The 26,093-nt window shown below is 38.8% G+C and overlaps 1 protein-coding gene across 12 annotated transcripts in view; it reads left to right on the top strand.

Moving 5' to 3' along the window:
• The first annotated feature begins 1,222 nt into the window (after positions 1-1,222).
• LOC143857207 (uncharacterized) overlaps positions 1,223-26,093 on the top strand; it is a 44,468-nt gene continuing 19,597 nt past the window's right edge. For 3 of the 12 annotated variants that reach the window (XM_077367613.1, XM_077367607.1, XM_077367606.1), the window contains exons 1-2: positions 1,230-1,389; positions 5,168-5,317. In XM_077367613.1, coding sequence (XP_077223728.1) covers positions 1,339-1,389; positions 5,168-5,317 — 201 coding nt within the window. In that variant the 5' untranslated portion in view covers positions 1,230-1,338. Of the gene's footprint in view, positions 1,390-5,167; positions 5,318-14,576; positions 14,715-18,900; positions 19,014-19,104; positions 19,207-26,093 lie in introns of those variants that run through there. The other 9 variants (XM_077367608.1, XM_077367614.1, XM_077367617.1 and 6 more) reach the window with 9 other exon arrangements.

Raw genomic sequence — 26,093 nt, 5'->3', positions numbered from 1 at the left:
TTTGAAAATTAGTAGCCAATTTTTTATACTAGATAACCCAATCCCAGAGACTTGAAAACCCCCTTCTGAAACTCCAGTACTCTAGGCCAATTTTCAAGGACTTGATAAGCCCATTGGTAACCCTACTTTTGAGAGTTGCTAACCCCCTTCCAGAGAGTTGATAAACCCCTTTTACTACAAAATCCCTTGCCTATAGCAACTCTTAAAGTGGCATTACAATTCTGCCCATGATAGAAATAACAAAAGAAATGGATGTTGCATTCATTAAATGTGCTTCATGTATTACATCCCAATTCATGTATTACAAAATAACATTAAGTACATCAAAAATGTGTAGCCATCCATTCATGTATTACATCAAAATTTTCTTATACAACCACTAGTCTTCCAAAAAGTGAGTAAAGCCATCCATACATTATCTCCAGAACACACCCTAAAATACAAATTGTTTAAACCCTAAACAAGATAAATCAGAAATAGAGGAAGATGACTAGTAGGATAAAAAAACTTAACTTCCAAGTTTTCGAGATACAGAGAGATAGATGGTAAGAACTCAACTTTCAAGTTGTCAAGACTTGCCAGCAATAATGGTGGCTGAACGAGGAGGAAGATGACAGGTAAGGTAAAAAATCAAAAAGGTGAAAATGGAAATATAAAAGAAGAGGGAAGAAAGAAAAAACTCGGTGAAAACATGTTGTAAATGCCAAAGAGCATTTTCGTCCGGCTTTTACTTACAAGACCTTTTTTGTCCCTCAGGATAATTTCAGAAAAGCATGAGTCTTGTTGACAATTACGTCATCTATGTGTCACGTCATCTCTGTGTCAACCATCGGTAATTGTTCCTTATCTATTTAATGTTATAAAGACCATTTGCCCCTACCAGTTTCCCAAAAACCATTTAAATTGCACGTCATTCGTGAAAACCACAAGGGCAGAATCGGTCATTAGCCCCTTGTCAACTTTTACCCCAAACTATCACTGTCAATTGAGATTATTCCAATCATATAAATCCAAAAGCAAAAATCCCCACGTGCCCCTATTCCCATACTCACAAAGTCAGACCTAAAAAATGGGCACACCCGTCATTGTCACAAAGTACCCAGGTCATAAAAGTCATTTAAAATAGGTCCCTAATAAAACGTCCGACACGTTTCGCACATTCGCGAATCCTGAGAGGGAAAGTGTCGGGACAGTTTTTAACTTTTTCGGAGCGATTTTCCCATTTTCTTCTTCTTGGTAAGGACGAGCTCTGAGTCATTTTCGAGAGATTTTGATCTTGAACGATGTTAAGATCTCCGGTGAAAGAAAACACTGGAATGGCTTCCGGAAGGCTGGACTATGGAGCTCAAGACGAGGAAGAGAGGCTCCAAGGAAGGTACCAAAGATAGGGTAAAAAAATAATCTCATCTTTCAAACTCATTCACTTTCTTTTGTTGTGTTTTTCTCTTCGATTCTCATAATCTAGGGTTTCGGATGCGAAATCTTGCATTCTCTCTCTATTCGGAGTTAGAGTATCATCGTTTCGGATTTTCGATTTCCGTGTAGCCGGAATTTCAGATTTCGGATTGCTCGACTCATCCAGTTTGTTTGTTGTTTTTTCCTCTTCGATTCTCGTAATCTATGGTTTCGGATTTGAATGCTTGCATTTTTCTCTCTTTGTGGGAGTTAGAGACTAATAGTTTCGGATTTCGGAGGGAGTATTCTCTGGTTCGATCATCTTCCCCCGTAATATAATCTTGTTATTTTTATTGTATCTTTTCTTCTTCTTCTCTGTTTCTTCTTTCTTGTTTTTGTTCTCTGGGTTGCCCCTTCTCGGGTGCTCCCTTGTCACTTTTTCTTATTAATGCAAATCGCTATTTCAAAAAAAAAAAAAGTTTTGGATTTCGGATTTTCGTTGGAATCTGACATGAGGCACTGGTACTTACTGGAACAGTCAATTACTAGTTATCTAGGATTCTTTTTTGTTTTTCTTTTTGAATGGAAGTTATTTAGCATTCTTACAACTGTTGTTAGAGGATCTTAGCTTTAGACAGGGCTTGCATGCAATTTGTTGTTGCTTGATTTGTGCAAAACTTTGATTTTGAGTGTCTTGTATCAGTGTCTAATCTGAATCTAGGGTTTCAGATTCAAAAGCTTGCATTTCTCTCCCTGTTCGGATTTAGATTCTCAGCATTTCCGATTTCTGGTTTCAGTTGCCGGAATTTGACGACATTACGCCCCCTACCTGCGGAAACAGTCAATTACTAGTTATCTTTTTTTATTTCACAAAAAAAAAACAAGTTATCTAGCATTCTCTTATTTTTTTTATGTTGTTGGAATGGAAGTTATCTAGCATTCTTACTACTGTTGGTAGAGGAGAGGATCTGAGTTTTAGATCGGGCTTGCGTGCGATTTGCTGTTAATTGATTTGTGGAAAGCTGTGATTTTGCGAAGGCGAGAGTGTCTTGTACCTGGTTCATGTTAGCGGAATTCTGTTATAGATTGGGCTTGTGTGCGATTTATTGAATGGAAGTTACTAGTTATATAGCATTCTTTTGTTTTTTAAATGGAAGTTATCTAGCATTCTTACAACTGTTGGTAGTGGAGAGGATCTGAGGTTTAGATTGGGCTTGTGTGCGATTTGTTGTTGCTTGATTTATGGAAAGCTGTGATTTTGCGAAGGCGAGGGTTTTGTACCGGGTGCATGTTAGTGGAATTCTGTTATATGTAGGTTAATGAGATGATAGGTTACTGTTCTTAAACATATTGATGGAATCTGGATGTGCATGTTAGGAAGATGCTTTATTTTTGGAAGTTAATTGAATATTATTCTTGTTTCTGAATGAAGTTGAGAGAAAGAAGTCTGGCTCTTTGAATTGACCAAAATGCCCTCAAGAATGATCAGTTGGAAGGTTTTGAGTGGCATTTATGGTTGCTTTTAGAAACAGGAGCCCCGTAGTTGTAGGCAATTTTCTGACATCGATCGATGGTTCGATGGTGTTAGTATGATTATGTTGGGGTTTTTATGGTACTTTTTATTTATTGACATCAGCAGTGGCATAGCTGTCAGAAAATGGTGTTTTTGTGATGGTTGGAACTTTCCTACTAATTATTGCTTAGTATCAATTAGGGGATTTTTGGGAGATTCTTTTGGGGCGTAGTTGGGAACTCCAAATCGCTCTTTATTATTTTGTTTAGAATCAGGGTGTCCTCAGAAAATTAGCCCCATTATCTCTAGGAGATTCTTTGGCATCCAAGTGATGTTACTGTATGGGGTAGTTTTTTCTGTTAGACTTTGTGATTTGTTGTTTTTATTATTATATTTTTTTGTGTGCATAGAAATGATTGCATGCAACTTTCTTGGCATATTACTGATACTTCTCTAGTTTTGGACACGCGCTAAAGTGTCTTTCATTATTAACTGACCCGATCGTCACGTGCAAATCACAACAATTCTATGACCTCAAAATGATTTATGACTTTCTTGGCATGTTCTCAGATAAGAGAGCTATTTATGGAAGTAGTCATTTTTTGGGTTCTATTTATGTCGAAACAAATTACATGTATCTTGAAGACTGGGATGCGGAATGCATAGAAATTGGCCGAATACGTTCGTGAGCATTGAATATTACACTATAAGAAAACAGGTGAATGCCCTCCAAACTGGTTTTTAGTTTGCTGCAGATTCTTAGATGTGTTCAAGGATATCTATGAGTCCATTTATGGAGAAAGAAGGAGTGTAATGGTTAATATAGTCGGTTTATAGAAGGCTTACAGTTTAGAAATTCTTTTGTGGATTTCATAGATGGGTTTTTTGGGGCTTGAATTAATGTTGGGGTTTGGTAGTGCATTGAAAACTGTAGGGTATTGGTCCCCTTTTCAAATGTGCTAACTAAGAAAAGTTATCCTAATTTTGGGGCTGTCATAATCTCCCTTTTTCTTTTTATATGCTTGAATATTCCTATGTTTAACAAGTTTATTGAGGAGTGTTTGTCAAAGCATTCATTGTATTATTTATTTTTTAATTTTATTTAGGTTTAAACAAACTAAGGCTAGGCGGCTTATATGCTTACTAAGAAATATTGATGATTATTCTTGAATAAAGGGCCTCTCAAGTGGTTTTGCAAGGGGCAACCTGATCATTTATTGGGTTCTAATATCCACAAGGCCATTTGTAATAAAATGGTGAAAGGGGTTGCCTTAGGAAAGTTTATGGTAGGCTGGTAGGGGCATCAACATTGTTTCGTTCTCTTTCATTTTACAAACATTTTCCTTTTATGTTCATGGAAATTACGTATTTTGCAGATTTGAAGTTACATTCACTATATGCTGCGATACGTGTTATTTCTTACACCATGTTCCACCCTGTAGCCTGAAAAATATGCTCATGCTTGAAGACTACTCCACATCAATTCGCATGCTGGAAAGTTCTGAAGTTAGCAATCCTGAACTGTGTTGGAACTGTAATGTTTCTTGTCTAGCAAACTATGTTATTTCCTACACCATGTACCACCCTGTAGCCTGGAAAATGTCGTCATGCTAGAGGACAATCCTCCAAATGGAGTTGCATGCTGGAAAGTTCTCAAGTTAGCAAGCCTTAGTGATGTAGGAGTAGGAAGAGAAATAGAGGAAAGAGGAGGAAAGAGGAGAAGAATAGAAGAATAAAAGAGGAATAGGGGAAGGAGAGAAGGAGAGGAGAGGAGAATTGGAAGTAGAGGAAGAATTAGAGGGGAGAAATCTCAATCAATCAATTAATCATCCAAAAACTTAAAAGCTCTACTACATAAGGCCTATATATTGCCTTTAAAAAAAAGGCTTATATATAGGCAATTAAAGTAAAATTCCATTGAAATAAATAAAAGCCCTAAAAACTGAAAAACATGAAAATAAAATCCTAGAAACTAAATAACATGTAAATAATATCCTACAAACTAAATAACATGTAAATAAATTCTAATGGGGAAATACGCCTCTTATTGGGCCTACAATCTGGATCACTTAGGGTGAGGTTTTTATACAAAGTGTGGTTATTGGTATGTGGTTTATTTTCATGTTGATGTCTATGTTCTTATCATGCTGAGTTGCTTTCCATCTAATATTTGCTCATTTTATCTTTTATGTTTTGTATCTGTACACATACTTCATCTGGAACTAGACAAATGTTTTTGTAATTGGTAATTTTTTGCAGTATTACACTGATCCTGTAACTGGATGCAAATTCCGCTCTAAACCAGATGTCTTTCACTATCTTGAAACCGGTGAGCTAGGAAAACGCGTAATCAAACCAAGGAAACAAAGCATCGACGATGATGCACAGTCAATACAAAACAAATTCTCTGTAAGTCTAAATAGTCTCCAACTCTAAATCGTCTTTCTTTATGTTCTTTACTTCAACTTCCTTTATTTGTCCTGTTTTTGGCATGTCAGCATATAAAGAGTGTTAACTTACCAACTTCTCCAAAAACTTAAGCTGTTGGAGAAAGGCGTTATTTATCTTTTATACTTTAACACTCCCCCGCACGTGTGGCCCACTTGGCAAACACGTGGCACATGTGGTCCCACTTTGGGCCAACCATCGCATGTGGATTTTTGCTATCCGGGAGGTTTGAACTCGAGACCTTTGGCTTTGATACCATGTTAACTTACCAACTTCTCCAAAAGCTTAAGCGGTTGGAGAAAGGCATTATTTATCTTTTATACTTTAACAAAGAGTTTCTGCTTATTATGCTGAAGTAGTTTTTCTACAAGAATATCTTGTTTTCATCGATGTTTTGTAAACTGGACCAGAAAATGAATGGGAAATTACATATGTAATCCACTCAAGAACAGTGAATACACGTACCATTCAAAAAAAAAACAGTGAATACTCGTACTGAATTTACAAACATATCATATTGTTTACCCCTTGGCATTTCCTTAGCCCATTTCGGAATAGGATGTTGGATTAGATACACTGACTTCCTATTACGTTTTGGAATATCTCTTTCCTTTTCATTGGTGAGTGTGAAGTTTGGGCTTGACCTCAAGGAATGTTACACACTTGGAGCCCTTGTCAATAGGGAAAAAGTCCCAACTTCTACCTTCTTTAATCCCAGCTGTTAATAACCCTTTCTTATAGGTACTTTTTCATGATGATGGGTAAATCACCGCTTTAAAGGACCGTTATTTGTGCTAGTGGAAGTATTACATGCCCAATTCATTTATATAAAGTTCTGAAATTTGTATTACTACATTCCTAAATTATAAAATAGGGTGTATTTGTCACCTACTTGCTAATGGTCTTCCGATCCTTGCTCCATTATCAGGAGATTCAGGTCTTATTGTTTTTTTTTTAGAGACAATTCATGTCTTATTCTGAATTACCTTGAACTAAATCATTTTATAGTATCCAAAGAATAGTTACCGGAAACTTCCTAATTGGATGGTAAGCTCGCTTCCCCAGAAACTCACTTCGGAAGCTAAGTTCTTCTCGCTTCCCAAATTTAGAGGAAGCGCACTTCCCATACGCTTCCTATGCATTTCGTCCTAATTAAGAGTACGCTTCCTATTTAGGTGATTACTTCTTCCTAAAGGAATATTTTCTTCTTCTTTTGATAATGCTGAAGGATCTTTTTAAAAAAAGTCCATTTAAAATTTGAAAACTCATCTTAAGTTTCAAATGGAAATTATGTGGAACTTTTTCCAAAAACTCAACATTAGATAAATATGAATAAAACATTTGAAATTGTAAATTCCTAAAACTTGTAATTCTGATCAATCACGAAGTCTTCTTTTCTACTTGTAATCCACCTATATGAACCCTTCCTCCCTAACCTACTATAATCATACTCTTTTTTGTCATTCTTGTTTGCTTCCAAAAGGCTTATTATATGCTTCGTGTTAAATTTCAACGCTTCCCACACACAAGGTTTTAAATGTCGGTTTCGACCTCAACCAAAATCATGTAAAAAATTATATTAAATTTCAGTTTTAAAAAAATTTCCAACGAAATTTCACGGTGGAAATTTCGATAATTTCTATGGAAATTTTCAAAATTTCCCCCGAAATTAACAAAATGTTGGTGGAAATTTTATAGAATTCGGTAAAAAAATTTGGACTTTCGGTGGAAATTTTGTAAAAAGGATAAAAAACGCTTGTACTTTTCCGATTTCATGTGAATTTTGTGTCCGTTTGCGCCGAAATCCGAAATTTCAGCTGAAATGTTTCGGTTTTAGCCAAAATTTAAAATCATTCCCACACATTCTCTTTATTTTATTTTTTGAATTTTTGGCTGCCCGCCTTTTCTCTTTTCTAAGCCCCTCGCTTCCCTCTTTTCTTCCCACATCGCTTCTGGCACTGGCTCCCCACTCGCTTCCTACTCTGGCAACTATGATCCAAAGCTCCCTCCCTTCCATGAATTGGTTAGGGTTAGGCAAAAAGGGTAGGAGGAAGTCATTCCCGTCTAAAGGCATGGTGAAATAGAAGAGTGGTCTGTGCTTCTTTAAATGTGCACCTGGAAAGAAAAGCCAGGGATCAGTACGACAAATTTTATTGTGAGGGACTTCTGCTGTTGAAACTTCAACTTGTCATTGTAAGATGTACGCCTGCTCATATGGTAGTATTATTGATCCTTCCCAATAATAGGAAGGACCGGGAAGGCCGTTTATCGAGTTCCCTGGCAAGCGTGAACAGGAGAAGCAACATTGTGAAAAAAAATAATATTTGGGTGCCATAAAAAAGGACCCAAGTACAAAACATCTGCCTGACATTTCCTGATCTACTGAAGCTATTGACCTGGCAGGCTGGCACCCAGCAAGATATACATGCGTGTAGTCTCCCATGTTCCACTTCTTTTGTACTCCACTAACAATGCCAAAGATTTGAGACCAAAAGTGGTTATTGACCAGTTGCGCAATATTTATTCTTGGCTTTCCCTAATAATTTTTTGTTTTCTTTACTCATAACTGTAATGTGCGAATGTCTTGATGATCAGTACCTGATAGTCTGTTTAGTTGTCGTTCCTCAAACTGTAGGTCATTCATTCTCATTAGTTTAAAGTGTGCCAGGATCTATATGGGCCTTGAATATCATTTAAAGAGGTCCATTGCTCCCACGAATGGGAGCAGGTGAACTTTTTCCTCACATACAATCAGCACTGTTCCGTATATGTTATTTATAGCATATATCCGAAAATGAAAAGGGAAAATGTTAAAAGAACTAAATAAAAAATTAGGAAAGAAATAGAAGAAAAAGTTCTAGCTACACTTGACAGGATGTTGATACATATTTGACGCATCGAAGAAATTTGAGGCATCAAAGAAACCGAAATGTGCCTTTTCCTTGTTACATACACCTTATAACTCCAAAGGGAATGTTGAAAGAACTTATTTAAAGGGTTTATACGTTCTTTACTGTTCTGCCAGATGCATTCCCCTTCCAATAGCCATATGACATCTGCTCCTCTGCTGCCTTGGTTTTTTTTCATGCAATTTTTTATTTCCGTGGCCGGAATCTGACGACATGATTCACTGAAACTTACGGGGACAGCCAATTACTAGTTTTCTTTTTCTTCAAAAAAAAATTACTAGTTTTCTAGCTTTTTTTTTTTTCTCCTGATGGAAGTTATCTAGCATTCTTACTATTGTTCGTAGGTGATCTGAGCTTTAGATCCGGCTTGCGTACGATTTTTTGTTGCTTGATTTGTGGAAAACTGTGATTTTGGAAGGCGAGTGTCGTGTTAGCAGAATGTTGGCGGAATTCTGTTATATATAGGTTAATGAGTTGAGAGGTTACTGTTCCTAAACAGATTGATGGAATCTGGGTGTGCATGATGGGAAGGTGCTTTATCTTAGGAAATCAATTGAATTATTCTTGTTTCTGAATGAAGTTGAGAGAAAGAAGTCTGGCTCTTTGAATTGACCAAAGTGCTCTCAACAATGATCACTTGGAAGATTTTGAGTGGCGTTTATGGTTGCTTTTAGAATCAGGATAGTGCCAGAAATTTTGCTCATTGTTGTAGGCAATTTGCTGTCGTGGATTGATGGTTCAATGCTGTTACGGTCGAATAACGGTATGATTATATTGGATTTTTATATTACTTTTTATTTGATTGACATCAACAGTGGCATAGCTGTCAGAAATTGGTGTTATTGTGATGGGTGGAATTTTCCTAGTCATTGTTGCTTAGTATCAATGAGGGAAGTTTTGGTAGATTCTTTTGGAATGTAGTTTGAAACTCCAAATCGCTACTTATTAGTTTGTTTAGAATCAGGGTGTTCTCAGAAATTTAGCCCCATTATCTTTGGGAGATTAACTCAACTAACTCAACTAAGCCTTTGTCCCAAACTAGTTGGGGTCGGCTAATGAATCCTTTAGAAAATTTTCATGAAGAAGGTGAAGGGATCTACCCGGGTCAAATTGACTAAGTCTAATCCTGACACTATTTGGGTTCGTCTACATGGATCAATTTCTTTCATTCTATCCTATCCAAGGTCATGTTCTCTGTTATATTCCTAGCCCTCAAGTCTTTACTCACTGTTCCTACCCAAGTTGTGTTCGGTCTGCCCCTACCTCTTTTTACTTCATCAACTTGGCACGAGTCACTTCTTCTCACTGGAGCATCCAAAGGCCTATGTTGGATATGCCCAAACTATCTTAAGCGGTGCTCTCTCATCTTCTCCTCAAATGGTGCCACCCCCACCTTTTTACGGATGTCTTCATTTTTAATTCGATCTAACCTTGTGTGACCGAACATCCATCTAAGCAATGTTGTCAAAATCGTACGATTTACGATTCAAATCGTACGATTTGAATCGAATCGTACAGGTAACGATTCAGATCGCTTCAATGAATCGGTTTTGGGTTGAATCGTACGATTCGATCTTGAATCGCACGATTTTTGTGAATCGTACGATTCATTTTAGCTATCATTTTTGTTAGAAAAAAGTGGGCCAAGGTCTTAAGTTAAAAACCCAATCGACTTTTACCTTTCTTCTCGACTCTCTCTCTTTAATGCATATATGTGAGACGGCAAGAAAAAAAAAACCCAAATCGATTTAGGGTTTGCTGGTTTGGGATTGCAAGCTAGGGTTTGATGGTTTGGGAAGAGGAAGAAACCCTTGATGGCATCCTTGCTCCTCGCCAGCACGAAAGAAAAGAGGAAGAAAATCTGTGCCGTGAGAAGAACAAAAAGAAACCCTCACTGTGCCTTGAGCCCGTGAGTGATTTTGCAGTTTTTTCCCTTTTTTTTCTTATTTCTTGTCTTCTCTCCTCCTCCAATATATATATATATATATATATATATATATATATATATATATATATATATATATATGCTATTCTCTTGTCTTTGCATGTGGGAACAGCCACCTCAAATGAATTAAAGAATAAAATAAACTCTGCCAAAAAATCAATCTGTGTGTCTGTTCCCACATGCCAATGCCAGCTGAGGTAGGGTTCTCCTCCAATATATATGTTTTTTTTCTTGCCTCTGATGAATTAAATGAATAAGATAAAATCTGCCATGTGTGGCTGTTCCCACATGCAAAAGCCAGCTGAGGTGGGGTCCCCCTCCAATATATATATATGTTTTTTTTCTTGTCTTTGCATGTGAGAACAGCCCTCAGATGAATTAAATGAATAAGATAAAATCTGACAAAAAAATCAACCCGTGTGGCTTTTCTCACATGCAAAGGCCAGCTGAGGTGGGGTCCTCCTCCAATATATATATGTTTTTTTCTTGTTGTTCTCAGGTAAGAATAAAATTTGCCAAGTGTGGCTTTTCTCACATGCAAAAGCCAGCTGAGGTGGGGTCCTCCTCTAATAGATATTAATATATACGTTTTTTTTCTCTCGTCTTTGCATGTGAGGTCAGCCCTCAGATAAATTAAATGAATTAGAAAAAATCTGTATTTTCTCAACTCCCAATTCCTGTATTTTACAATCCTGTTTTAATGGTTTTGAATGGAAAATTGATAATCACTCTTTTTATTCTTATTTATAATTTTTTCTATTTTTTATTAAGTTTTTCTAATTTTTATATATAAATCTGAAAAGATCTTACGATTTACGATTCGACCCCTCTTACGATTTACGACACGATTCTGATTTTCAGATCATTGCATCTAAGCATTCGCATCTACGATACACTCATCTTATGCACATGTTGCTTCTTGGTGGCCCAACATTCTGAGCCATACAACATGGCGGGCCTCACAACTGTCTTATAAAACTTTCCCTTCAACTTGGTAGGTATTTTATGATCGCAGAAAACTCCTGAGGCATGCTTCCACTTCAACCAACCTACTCTTATTCTGTGGTTAACATCCTCTTCAATCTCTCCTTCCTTATATAGGATTGAACCAAGATAGAGAATGATATCCCTCTTAGGCACCTCCTATCTAGTTATATTTACTACATCCTCGCCCTGCCTCCTTACATTACTAAAGTTGCACTCCATATACTCTGTCTTAGTCCTGCTCAGTATATAACCTTTGGATTCCAAAGTAGTTCTCCATAATTCTAACTTAGCATTAACTCCTGCTTTGGTTTCGTCAATTAATACTATGTCATCTGCAAATAACATACACCACGGCACTTCATCCTGGATACCCCTTCGTAAGTTCATCCATAACTAGAGTAAAAAGATAAGGGCTTAGAGCTGATCCTTGGTGTAGTCCTACTGTAATTGGAAACTCACTTGACGTGCCATACGTAGTTCTGACACTAGTTACTGCTCCATCGTACATATCCTTAATCATATCAACATATTTAGTAGGCACTTTTTCCTTTCAAGGACCCACCACATAACACTCCTGGGAACCCTATCATACGCTTTCTCCAAGTCAATGAAAACCATATGAAGGTCCTTTTTATTTTCTCTAAATCTCTCAATTAACCGCCTAATCAAGAAGATAGCTTCCATAGTCGATCGTCCGGGCATGAAGCCAAACTGATTCTTTGACACCTTCGTCTCTTTTCTTAGTCTTATGCTCAATTATCCTCTTCTAAAGCTTCATGGTGTGACTCATTAGCTTAATTCCTCGGTAATTGGTGCAACTCTGGATATCCCCTTTATTCTTATAAGTAGGTACTAATATACTCTTCCTCCACATATTAGGCATATTCTTAGTTTTCAAAATATTGTTAAATAATCTAGTTAATTCCTCGGTAATTGGTGCTACTCTTACATCTGATGTTCGAATTCTACCAACAAACCTCCGGCTTGTATCATCAAAAGCGTTATCAAGTTCTCCCAAATTCGCTACGGGTTCTCTAGTAAACAACTTATCGAAGTAACTTCTTCACCTCTCTTTAACCTCATTTTCTTTTACTAACAATCTCTGATCCTCGTCTTTGATGCATTTTATATGATTCAAGTCCCTGCTCTTCTTTTCTCTCATCTTAGCAAGCTTGTAAACGTCTTTTTCACCCTCTTTCGTCCCTAAACTGTGGTACAAATCCTCATAGGCCTTGCCTTTAGCTTCCCTTATTGCCTTCTTAGCTTCTTTTTTAGCCACTTTATACTTCTCAATGTTCTCCTCATTTCTACACCGATGCAAACATTTATAACACTCTCTTTTAGACCTAATTGCCTTTTGGACCTCCTCATTCCACCACCATGTATCTTTAGACGGAGGCCCACTCCCTCTAGATTCTCCAAGTACCTCTCTAGCCACTTTCCTGATATAACTAGACATCTCATTCCACATAATATTAGTCCTTTTGTCATGACTTCAAGGTCCTTCTTTAAGCAGTCTATCCTTAAACATATTCAGTTTTTCGGTTTTTCCCCTTTAAGATTCCACCACCTAGTCCTCGGATATCTAACATCTCTATCTCTTCTCTTCCAATGTTTAATGCATATATCCAACACCACCATCCTATGTTGTGTGACTAAACACTCTCCGGGTATGACTTTATAATATTTAATCGCAACTCTTTCCTCTCTCCTAGTAAGGATAAAATCTATATGGCTACAGTTGGTGCCACTTCTAAAGGTTATCAAGTGAATCTCTTTTCTTAAAAAAATATTTGTTAACGTCAAATCATATGCCGCTGCAAACTCCGAAATATCTTCTCCTGCCTCATTCCTATTATCTCTGGGAGATTCTTTGGCATAAAAGTGATGTTACTATATAGGATAGGATTTTTCTGTTAGACTTTGTGATTTTTTTAATTATTATAGGTTTTTTTCTGGGTGCGTGGTATATGTGCATTTTTTTGTGGTTTTGCATTTAACGTTCTTGCCATGTTTCAGATACTTCTCTAGTTTCGAACACGCTCTAAAGCATCTTGTATTATTAATTGACCAGATCGTCACATGCAAATGACGACAACTCTATGACCTCAGCTTTTGAAATTGTCACAAGAAAATGATCTACGACTTTCTTGGCATATTCTCAGATTAGAGAGCTACTTATGGAAATAGGCATTTGTTTTGGTTCTATTTGTCTCAATAAAGTACATGTATTTTGAAGACTGGGATTTGGAATGCATAGAAATATGGCCGAATGCCATCGTGAGCATTGAATATTACGCTATAAGAACAAATGTGAATGACTTCCAAACTGGTTTTTTTATTTGGCTGCAGATTCTTAGATGCGGTCAAAGATGTCTATGGGGTCGTTTATGGAGGAGTGAAATGGTTATTATGGTAGTTTTAGAGAATGCTCACAGTTTGAAATTCCTTTATGTGGATTTGGTAGATGGGTTTTCTGGAGCTTGAGATAATATGTTGGGGTTTGGTACTGCATCAAAAACTGTAGGGTATTGGTGCATGTCCCTTGTCAATGTGCTAACTAGGAAAAATTATCACTGTTCAAAAAACAAAAAAAAAACTAAAAATTATCCAAATTGATATGTCCCCTAACAGTTTGGTTATAGAAGATGAAGGCTTTATAGCCATTTTAAAAACAATTCTAGTTACTGGGAGAGATTTTGTTAGTTTTGAATAATGTGTACGTTGAAAGTGATGTTGCTTGGCTATTCCATATTAAAGGAGTTTAATATAAAGGTGTTATGGAAGGAAACATTTCCTTTTATGTCCGTGGAGATTACTTATTTTGAAGATTAGGAGGTGTAGGGCATGCAATTTAGGTCAGTAATGGACAAGGGATTCTTTGATGTACAATCTATTTTCCGTTATGGGCAATACATTTTTGCATCGGGTTGTTGATGTTTGTGTTGCCATGAATTGAAAGGAATAGAAATAAAGATTGCATGAAATGATTCTTAGTTAGACTTGGAGAAGGTTTACACTAGTTGGTCATTTTTTCTGTCCATTTGGAAGTGGGTGGCTTTTGTGATTAAGTTAAAATACTTGATTTGTTGGTGCAAAAATCTTGTCCATTGTCCATAGTATGTTAAGGAATGAGCCCTAGGCTTCTAGCGGTTGGGATACTTGAGAGTGTTAAATTCATTTAACTATCAATTTTTTTTTTTTGAAGAAATATTCATACTAGTTTTGGTCAATTTATTCATTCTAGCACAGGCTTCTATAAAATTCCTGTGCTCAGATATTCCTTGAACAACGAGTTTAATGTAGATGAAGGTGAATTGTGTTGCCCTTTATATGTTTAAAACTTTAAATGCCAAAAAGAATTACCGTTGTTTTGAAGATCAGGACGTAGCATAGAATTCATATCAATAAGCTTGGTGAGGGGCTATTGGTGATTATGGAAAAAAGAAGAAGAGAGTCATTCTTCAAAGTGGTTTGCAATGAGAAGCTGGGCCTTTGGAAAAGGAAAACATTGAAGGTATGTTGGTTACATTAGACTCAAAGAAGGTTCATTGCCTAACTGATTTCTTGTTGCCCAACTGACTTGTCGTTGCTTATGTGGAATATAATAGCTTTCGCTCTTAGGTTAATACACTTGACTTGGGTGCATGTCCATACTGATCCAGTGTTGAATTCACTGGTCCGAACTATTTTACTCACCATAAAAAAATTGACTTGCTATATGATTATTCTAACAAGTTCCAGGGTTTGAAAACAAATGATCCATTCTTCCTTTTTTATTTGCTCAGTAACCTATTCAATAGGGGTGGCAAAAGGCCGGACTTGGGTCGGTTCCTCACATGCATAGCTCAGGATCCGTAGGATCGTCATTGGGTGAGATCTTGAATTGGATCCTTCTCATAATGATGGGACCCATCCACCAAAGAGAAAGTCCAAATGAAGGGGTCTACGCCCATTAGTGCCTTAAGGCCCAATAGGCCCACTTATTCGCATGACCATTTGTGGGGCCTATTCATGTCCTTTAAGTTAATTAGGACATCCATGTCCTATTAGGACTTTAGTAAAGGGCTATCTATAGTCGTTTAAGTCATCTAGTTTAATTAGGAGACACTGGTCCTACTTCTATTCAGGTTAGTTTTTATTATTTAAAGAAGACGCTCTACATCTAACTTGACGAAAAATTCATGAATGAAAAGGAAAGCTTATGCCATATTTCTGAGTGGATACTTGGTGTCTGTGAACTCTAGGTGGATTCCTAGAACCCTAAGCTGTATTCCTTGGGTACTTGCTTCTTATTCTCTTCCATTTAATATCTTGTCTTGCTTGCTGTTTTTGTTTTCTGCATGTAATATAGAGACAATCTGCTGTGCGAATGTGCTTACTACTGATTACATAATGTAATTATTTCTCTCTCAGTTTTATTTCCCACATTAAGCTCCGGATATTGGCTAGTTATTATTGGCTGTTTTTTGTTTCTATTATTTCTGCTGGAACATATTTCAAATCAGTGTACTATTGCCTCATTTCTGTGCACAAAACTGTGCTGTAACACTACTTTGGTTTGTATGACATGTCCGAGGAACAAAAGGTTAGATCTACTGAGACAAAATTAGTAGCCCATGCAAAGACTCGGTGGAGGCAGCATGAGGAGAAACTATATCGCAAGGGTTCTCCTATATCGCATGGGGCACCCAACTATTATATTTTGGTACAAGATGAAGCAACTATTGAAAGAAGAGTTCCTAGCGGCCAATTTCTAGGGCAAGCTTTATGATCGGAATGGTCACCCGATAGGGAGCTTTATCAATGCTGGAGTATGTGTTGGGATTTGATGAGTTTCTGTTGAGGTGTGAGGTCTAGGAGGACGATTGAAAGTCCCTTTATCGCTTCAAGGATGGGTTATGACTTACGAATGGAGAGTAAATGCGGGATGAATGTCATGCATATCTACGATCTAGACAATACCATTCAAAAAATAAAAAATAAAAATCTACGATCTAGGCAATGCCTTCCAGATGACATTGAAGATAGGAGAGACCTTGAGATAGTCGTTTAGGAGGCTTGGATATCAAGCCAGGGTGATGACTACTAGAAGGTCACTGAGTATTGACTCACTCAAGGCTCCTAGGACAGCCCCTCCTACTGGTGATGCCACTAGGCTAGTATCTTTGACGGAGACCATCCAAGATGCCATGAATCAAAGCAGTTACGAAGATGGAGCCTATCGTTAATTCTAGAAGAGTTTTATTTAGTTTTTAGAGTGTTAATTAAGTCTTTTATAAGCTACGAGGGATGCTAGAGTCTTTTACCATCAAAATCACATAAGTTCTTTGTGTTATGAATGTTTTAAATGTCCCATACATTTATTACAACAATTTTAAGTGGGGAGAGAGCCTTTTAGTCATTTAAGGGTATTTTAGTCCAAAAGTGTTAGATTTTTATTTAGGGTTTTCGAACTTTCTAGTTTTCTTCTTTTTCTTATGTATATATTATAAGGATAAGGCCATTGTCATTTGCTGGTTTGCAAATTGGTGGGCATGAAGCCTTCAACCTAACTGTAAAAGATACTCCCATAGATCGTCCTACATCAATGCTCTAAGACGACACAATACATTGATAAGAGAAAGGTGTATAGATAAGGCTGCAATAAAATGCCATGCATTGCTACTGATGCGAAGAGTGGGGACACAGATCCACGAACTGTCCTAAGCGCAATCTAAATGTTGTTGTTGAGGATGACAAGTACTCAGAGCGAGGCAGTTGGATCCGACTGAGGGTGGAGCTTCAGAGGATAATGCGATATATGAGGAAGAATCTCACCTGAATGTGGTGAAATACTTCCTTTATAGAGCGTGGGGAGATTGGTTGAGCACAAGCATATTCCAAATACTAGTCAGGTGTGGAGAGAAAGTGTGCAAGTTGATTGTAGATAATGGAAGCATTTTGGATGTGGTATCTAAAACCTTTGTGAAAAAGGTGGGACTATCAACAAAGAAACACCCACGACCTTCCAAATACGAATCATGTGTTGAGAAAGTGTGCAAGGTGATAGTTGATAATGGGAGCATTTTGAATGTGGTATCTAAAACCTTTGTGAAAAAGGTGACAGAAACACCCACAGCCTTACAGAGTGGCCTTGATTAATGATGCAATGATGAAAGTTGATCAGCGATTTTTGGTTCCCTTAGAGATTGGATCATACAAGGACTCTGTCTGGTGTAATGTAATTTGTTTTGAATGATGAAAAAAAAGGGCGGCGCAGTGCACGAGGCTCCCACCATTTGTGAATGATGAAAAATTTATTAAAATGGGCAAAAGCCCAATGACCAAGGTGGTCACGAAAAATATAATCATCTATAGTAATGTCATGGTTACAGTATAGGAAAAACACAACCAATGCAACCTACTCAAGGAGTCAAGTGATTGAATGACAAAATCATCGCTTTCAACATCGGAAAGAGTGAGCATCCACCTCCGAATTAGCCGGTCGCTAAACATGCCAAACCTTTGTATTGTAGCCCTCTAATCGATCCTGAATCTCTTCTATAACATCTACAAACCATCATGGAGAAGGGATCATGTCTCAGCCATATAACTACGTTTAGCGAACTCTATAACATCTACAAACCATCACGGAAAAGGGATCATGTCTCAGCCATATAATTCCATTTAGCGAACCCCCCTCGATGATAATTTGGTCAATCTGAGATGGTTCTACCCACCTGATCCAATGAAGAAGAGCATGTACCTCCATCTCGTTACAGTCCTCATGCATTGGTCTTGAATAAGACCAGAGAACTTCGCTAGCCTCGTTGCTTAGTAGCCCCAAATGTCTGCCGAGTCAGGATTGTCTATACTCGAACCGTCAAAGTTTAGCTTCATCTTGACAGGCGGAGGAGTGGTCCATCTACACCGAGGGTCCTCAAATTGCACACTTCTCTACAGGATCTCCTCCTAAGACCTGTATAAGGAGGACACTGAAATTCCTCGGGGCGCTGTAAGACTAGATAACCACTGGACAACTGTAGGGAAGATTTGTTTCTAAATATTCTTTACATGTTTAGATACCCCTAAATATTCTTTACATGTTTAGATACCCCTTTGAATACTCTCTTGTTTCTTTCCCTCCATATGATCCAAAGAGTGGGCTCCTATTTCTTTCCTTTCAAAAGAAAATAAGTACCACAATATCTACGTCTGGAGGTTGGAGGATCAAATCTCCACGCTCAAAGTATCTTGCAATGTGGACACGGAGAATGCAACGAACTTCGTCTGGTGTGATGTCATTTCGATGAAGACCACACATGTGTTGTTGGGCAGGCCTTGGATTTATGACAGAGATGCTACTGTTAGACGAAGAGTAACTTAATTTTTAATGGAAAGAGGATTGTGCGTAACTCATTACATGTTGGGGTCGAAAAGGCCAATAAGCGCGCGAGTTCAAAGAAGAAGCTATGTAATCTGTCAGGACTGAAAGGAGCAGGGTGTCGTATTAGCACCAGTGACACGAGAGATGGTTCATAGTCCCGATGAAGAGGACAAGGAATCCGGTTATCAATAATAAAGTGATACACAAACTGAATGAGTGATTTAAGAGGATCTAGAGTTTGGTAGGCATGTTATCTGATATAAGTATAACAACTGCTAAGACCACTTTTATTTATTTGTGGTTTTATAGTATTATACTAATCCGACAACTGCAGACAAATTCCGTTCCAACGGTGAGGTCCTTTGCTATCTTGAAAGTGGAATGCACTACAACCACACTCAACAACTAAGAGGCATCAGCCTTTGGTCAAGAAACAACCCAGAAGAAGTAAGCTTTGCCCCTCCTATCTTCTATCTTATTGGTTCTTCAGTATCTTTGACTTCTATATTTAGTTGTTGATTATTTAATTAACATCTAGCTCGTATTGCCAATGGGGGATTCACCGGAATGGTTGCCTTTAGGCTGGATTACCGAGATTAGGACCCGTAAGAGTGGATCAAGTGCTGGATCACATGACAAGGTACTCGTCATTAAACAAGAAATTTTCTATCCATCTCATATTTTTTTTCTAAGGGTACATTTGGTTGAATCCTCGGTAGTGATTGACAATAATCCAACTCTAGGTTTGTGGAACTCCGTATCGACATATTACACGTGGACCACTTGGTGGCAACCTAAGGAGCACAAGTACTCTCCGGAGGCCCACGTACCCGTGTCGGGCGCATATCGGGTGCGGGTGCGGGTGCTCTTTGGGTGCGTACCGGGTACGCACCCGGGTTTGTGTAAGTATCGGGTGCGCACCCTGTTCAAATTAAATCGAAAATTACAGATTTACAATAGAGGGGTTGTCCCAATTAACAAAAGGGGGGGTTTTAATATATCAAAATATCTATAATATATATATCCCGTAATTAAAAACCTAACAACTTAGAAGTAATATTAGATTTTGGTGATGTTATTGTTATTTGATTGTTCTCCAATTAAATTGTTTGAATTCTTTAACAAAGTATTTAATTTTTTTATTTATTTATAAATATATAATAAAATATAAAAATATATTATATTCAGCATACCCCCAAGGTATCCGTATCCTAATTTTTTTTTAAAATCACGTATCCACATACCCGTATCGTGCCGTACCTGCACCCCGTACCCGTATCCGTGCTTCATTGGTGGCAACTCACACAACTTTATTGACACATCATATGTAAACTAGCATGTGTGCTAAACATAGAATTTTTTTTATCTACCTTGCACTATGCTAATTGCCTGATTGCGTTATCATTCTATAGCATGTTTGTACATGCGTTGTAGAAGATATATCTATCGTCATTGAACTAATCAAACCCTCTTTATAAAGAGTAAGGAAATCTCACATGGTTTTCTAAAATGACCAAAATGCACCTTGCCAATGACCAATGTAAATAGGAAGTGGGCAGCCGATTTTTTTTCATCTATTCGAAAACCAATTACAAAATCATTTACAGAAAAAGAAAGAGAAAAGAAAAGGAAAGAGGTTACCTAGTTGTCCCACCATAGTCAGGTAAAAGCCACATTGCAAGTTGGGTGTAAAACAGGGGTCCTCAAATTGCACACTTCTCTACATGATCTCTTAAGACCTATATAAGGAGGACACTGAAATAACTCGGGGCGTAGTAAGACTAGATAGCCACTGGACAACCGTAGGGAAGATTTGCCTTTAAATATTCTTTACATGTTTAGATACCCCTTTGAACACTCTTTTCTTTCCTTCCATATGAGCCAATGAGTGGGTTCCTGTTTCTCTCCTTCCCAAAGAGAATAAGTACCACTATTGAAGGAGAGGAGAGAAAAGGTTGAGAGTGAAAGAGTGTGTGTGTGTGCGTGTGTGTGTGTGTGTGTGTGTGTGAGAGAGAGAGAGAGAGAGAGAGAGCTCCCCCTCCCTTATGTATTTATATAATAAGAGAAAGAGTACAAAGACTAAAGTGCCCTTAGGCACATATACACCTTCTAACATTTTCCCTCAAGCTAGAATGCATATATCATACATTCCTAGCTTGTTACAAATATCACTTAGCTTAGCTTTACTCAAAGACTTGGTAAAACCATCAGCTAGCTGATCCTCAAAATGAGTGAAGTTAGTGCATATATTGCCCTTTTGGATTCTCCGGCGTATGAAATGATAGTCCACCTCTATGTGCTTGGTTCTCTCATAAAAAAACATGATTGGTAGTAATGTGAATAGCAGCCTTATTGTCGCAATATAGCTAAGCTAGGGATGATGGCGAGAAACCAATCTTAGATAGGAGAGAGCGCAACCAGATAAGCTCTCCACTCCTATGTGACATGGCTCAATTTATGCTTCTGCACTCGATTTGGCTACTACGTCCTATTTCTTACTTTGCCATGACACTAAGTTACCCCCAACAAAGGTGCAATAGCCAGTGGTGGATTTCCTTTCTGCTGGAGATCCTGCCTAATCTACTTCCGTGAACCCTTCTATCATCTCATGACCATGCCTCTTAAATAATAAGCCTCTTCCTGGAGCACCTTTCAAGTACTTGAGAATCTGGAGTACCGCTAGTGAGAGGTACGTGGTGAGCTCATATACTGACTGACTACCCCCACAACAAATGAGATGTCTGGACGAGTGACTGCGAGATATATAGGCTTGCCAACTAATCTCTTATATCTGACAGGGTCATCTAACAATTCTCCTTTCCGTTTCGGGTCCATGGGCACAACAACAGGTTTTACTCCTAGAGAACCCGTCTCATCCAATAAGTACAATGCACACTTTCTCTGTGAGAGGGAAATGCCTCTAGTGGAATAGGCTACCTCAATCCGAAGAAAGTACCTCAGGCGACCTAGATCTTTGGTGGAAAACTCTTTCTGCAAGAAGGCCTTCAACTTCTGTATGCCCACTGAGTGACTCCCAGTAATGATAATATCATCAATGTACACTATCAGAAGAACACATCTAGCATTAGAATAATGGCTAAAGACAAGAGTGATCAACAACACATTATTTCATGCCATACCACATAACAGCATCACTGAATCTCCCAAACCATGCTCTAGGAGATTGCTTTAGGCCATAAAGAGATTTCCACAAGTGACAAACTGACGAGGACATCTCCCCCTGAGCAACATACCCAGGAGGTTGCTCCATGTACACCTCCTCAGTGAGGTCAGCATGAAGAAAGGCGTTCTTCACATCTAACTGATAGAGGACCCAACCATAGTTAACTACAAGGGAGATCAACACACGAATCGACGAAATTTTGGTGACATGGGAGAAGGTCTCAGTATAGTCGACCTTAAATGTTTGTGTATACCCTTTCACAACTAAGCGCGCCTTGAGGCACTCAATCGTCCCATCTGGCATATATTTGATGGAGAAAACCCATCGACAACCCACAAACTGGGCACCGTGAGGAAGAGAGACCAAATCTCAAGTCTGACTGGCCTGAAGAGCAGCCATCTCTGGGACCATAGCAGCGCGCCATTCTGGGGGCGCAAGAGCCTCGGCCACAGACTACATCAAGGAAACAAAAGACAAAGAAGACACAAAACTACAAAATTAAGGAGTGAGATGATCATGTGAGACAAAATTAGAAATAGGATATCCAGTCGAATGGGAACAGGTACGGGAAGTAATCGGTGTGTTCGGAGTAACATCTCAAGAAGGGAGAAGTGGTACCGAGACAAACTAGCGGGCATCTCCAGTTGAGAAGGCGGTGCCTCGGGCACAGGATGGGGGGCCTTAGGCCTCGGACACCGCTAATAGACCTTCGTAGGAGCTGGAGGAGGGGCCGAAGTCACCTGTACTGAAGAGGAAGTGGACTCAACAGGATCAGGTAGAACAAGAAGAGATAGAGGGACCTGGGAGTCAGGTATAATGGTACTGCTAGGGGTGTAAACGGATCGAATTCGGAGCGGATATGGCTATATCCGAATTCGATTACAGTATACACTATCCGAATTCGGATTCGGATTCGACGGATATTTAATATCTATTACCAAATTCGTATCCGTCGGATATTGTTCGAATTCGGATATTATCCGTATCCGTTTATCCGGTAAATTCGAACATTTTATTGCAGCACTTTATCTTTTTTCTCCTACTTACTTGAATGAATTTTCCAAACCCTAAAACTAGACCTCTACATTCTCTTCACAAAATTAACTCTCAAACCCTAAAATATATGAGATCATCTTCTTCCTTTTAAAACAAAGGCAGAGAGAGAGAGAGGGAGGCGATGGGGATGGATGATAGTGTTGGTAGTGGTCTTTGGGTTTTTTTTTTTTGGGAGGCGATGGGGATGGATGATAGTGTTGGTAGTGGTCTTTGGGTTTTTTTTTTTTTTTTTTTTTTTTTTTTTTTTGTGTGTATGATGGAATGGGTTTGGGTTATTTTGATGGAATGGGTTTGGGCTATTTTTGTTTTTATTTTTATTTTTCTAAAAAGAATATTCACTTTTCTTATAGAAACAAAAGATAGTGTGTCATTACTAAAAATAAATATTAATGATAAATAAAAAGGATTTACTTCTCGGATTCGGATGTTAAACGGATCGGATATACCATTTACCAGATTCACATCCGCTAAGAGCCGGATATCTCATAAACGGATTCGGATAATATCCGCTTGAAACGGATTCGGATAATATTCGCTTTAAACGGATTCGGATGCGGACGGTAATCGAATTTCCGAATATCCATTTACACCCCTAGGTACTGCTCGCAGCTGGAGCAGTAAAGAAGGAGACATTGGCGGAGACAAATAAGCGTCGTAGTCGAGGGTTATGACACTGATAACCCTTCCGGGTGCGAGAATACCCCAGAAAGACACACCTTTCTGCCCTGGGATCTAACTTATCGAGGATAAGGAGAGATTGTGGACAAAGCAAACACAACCAAAGACCTGTGGAGTAAGGGGAAGGGGTCACGGTGAGGGTGTAAGACAGAGAAAGGAGATGTGCCATCAAGGACAGAGGAGGGGAGCCGATTAGCCAGAAAAATGAGTTAAGAAAGGTGTCGCTCCATTAGGCTTTAAGGACCCGCATTTCAAGGAGAAGAGTGCGGGTCATATTAAGTAAATACCTCAATTTCCCCTCAGCTACACTATTTTGTTGAGAGGTGTAAGCACAAGAGGACTGATGCACGGTGCCATGAGTGGATAGGAAATTCTGAAAGCCATTAGATATAAAAAAAATATTCCCTAGCATTATGAGTGCGAAAACATTTAAGAGTGCAATTATATTGATTAGTAATCTCTGCATGAAATGTGCGAAAAGCATGAGCAGTCTTTAAATGAGAATAGCAATGTCGTACGAGAAAAGTCATCAACAAAAATGATAAAGTATCTATATCCAAAACGAGACATAGTCCTCGAGGGACCCAATACATCATAATGGACTAACTCAAAAGGACTCGAGATTTGTCTACTCTAGAGGGAAAAGACACACGATGGTGCTTCCCAAGTTCACAGGACTCGCACTGAAAGGATTGGACGGGACTAGAAATAATAGATGTCTGCTAAAGTCGTTGCAGGGAGGGATGTCCAAGGCGACAATGTCACTGATAGGCGTCGACAGAGCTATGCAAAATGGCAAGAGAGGGGCTACTGTGAAGACGATAAAGCCCATCCACCTCACGACCTGAACCAATCATCTTCCCAATCAAGAGATCCTGAATGACATAATAAGAAGGAAAAAAAAGGAGATAGAGCAGTTAAGATTTTTGGATTCTTCTTTCTTGGTTCAATAATTCATATTTTCAATCAGAGATGGAGTTCGGGAGTTCTTTGGCCATCGTCGAGAGAACTCCCCAGGGGTCCTTTACCTGGGAAGAAACATAGCCAATGGTATTTGCACTTGCGGATACTAAAAATAGAAAGCCTCAAAGATGTGTATCTTGACATTATTGCGGCTGGCTACTCAGCTTTTGAAGCTCTGCAGTCGTTGGAGTCGTTGGAGATTGACAGGGACTGTTGCAGAAAAAATCTGGTTCTCTTAGGTAATGGACGGTGCTTAAATCCATCACCTCGATCCTTGCTGAGGACCTCTCAGGAGTATGACCTTGATTTCGGAAATGAGGAGGAGAGAACAGTTGATCCTAGAGGAAAACTTTCTAATTGTAGAAAGAACTCAAGAAGGTGGGCGGAGGATCTCGGACTACCATCGACCTCGAATCAAGCTGATGATTGGAAGTGTGTAGCCTGTGGATACTACAACTTTGGCACTCGAAGTAAATGTAGAAAATGCGTGCGTGTGCCGAAGTTGGAGAAGACGGGGGTCATTCATCGCGAGGAAAGAGAGAGGTGGTGTCCTCCCCTGAATTGGAAGCTAATGCGAGATTCCCTGAAATCTCCATAGCCGGAAAAGAAGTGGAGGAACGTAAGAAGGAGCTGAAAAAAATACCTGGTGGGTTACATGAAATGTCCTTCATGGGAACTTGAGGAGGTTTGGCAGTGGGCCATTAAAGCTTGGGATATGCCATTATTACCAAAGCCTCTCGTAATTAATAGATCAGAAATCTTATTCAGGTTTGACTAGGAGCAGCAAGCACTTTGGGTTCTCCGAAAAGGGGGAGATGCTCTGGGTAACTCTATTACCTCCCTGCATTCCTGAAACCCGGCCCTTCATACTGGAGACGGTGTGTTTAAGATTTTGCGATATTCCTCTCCATGCATGGTCTTTATCAACGATTGAAGCTCTGGGAGGGCTTTTTGGACAAGTACTTCAGGTCCAACTATCAGGGGATCACGACTATTGCTTGGCCTTTGCCTCAGTAAAGGTCCTTACTCAACATTGGAAATTTGTGAAACCGTTCATTAACTTAAAAGTGGATAGTAAGGTTTATTTAACTTAAGTTAGATGTATGCTTGAAGCTGTAACTGAGGACGATTCGTCCCAGTTGGTTAGTCAAGATGGAAAGAGCATCATGGGATTTTTTACGCCGGCGCCGGAAGAGGGTGGCAGAGAAGGAGGCCAAAATAGGTAAAAAAAAAAACAGCTCTTACATGAGAGCCAGAAAGATCCGTTGGATCCCAAATTCAAATTTGATTCTGGCTAGGCGGTAGCTGAGACCTCCCTGGCTAGTGCTCTAAGACCAAGGCTGATTGGTGTTGAGGCTAGTCGAATTGTCAAGCGAGGCATATTTAATGCTCCCACACATGGCGGCTTGTCAATGGATACCTCAAACCGAGTGGGATTAAGTCAGGATAATAACCCACGATGGATACCAATATTTGATAAGGCGGCAGGAACGAATGCATATAAAAACTTTAAAGGTGATTATTTTTTGAAAAGATCTGCTCTGGAATCCAGACATCGTGGCTGAAAGGACAAGAAGCTGGGGATAGCGTCGAAAAATACAAACTTTAGCTACAAAAAGGATTTATGTAGGTCAAACAAGAAAGTA

This window comes from Tasmannia lanceolata, unplaced genomic scaffold (genome assembly GCF_043159265.1).
Source record: "Tasmannia lanceolata isolate RefF3 unplaced genomic scaffold, GAP_Taslan_0.1 ptg000024l, whole genome shotgun sequence".
Classification (NCBI taxonomy): Eukaryota; Viridiplantae; Streptophyta; class Magnoliopsida; order Canellales; family Winteraceae; genus Tasmannia; species Tasmannia lanceolata.
The sequence above is the reverse complement of the archived record's forward strand: the minus strand, read 5'-3'. Positions and strand labels throughout refer to the sequence as shown.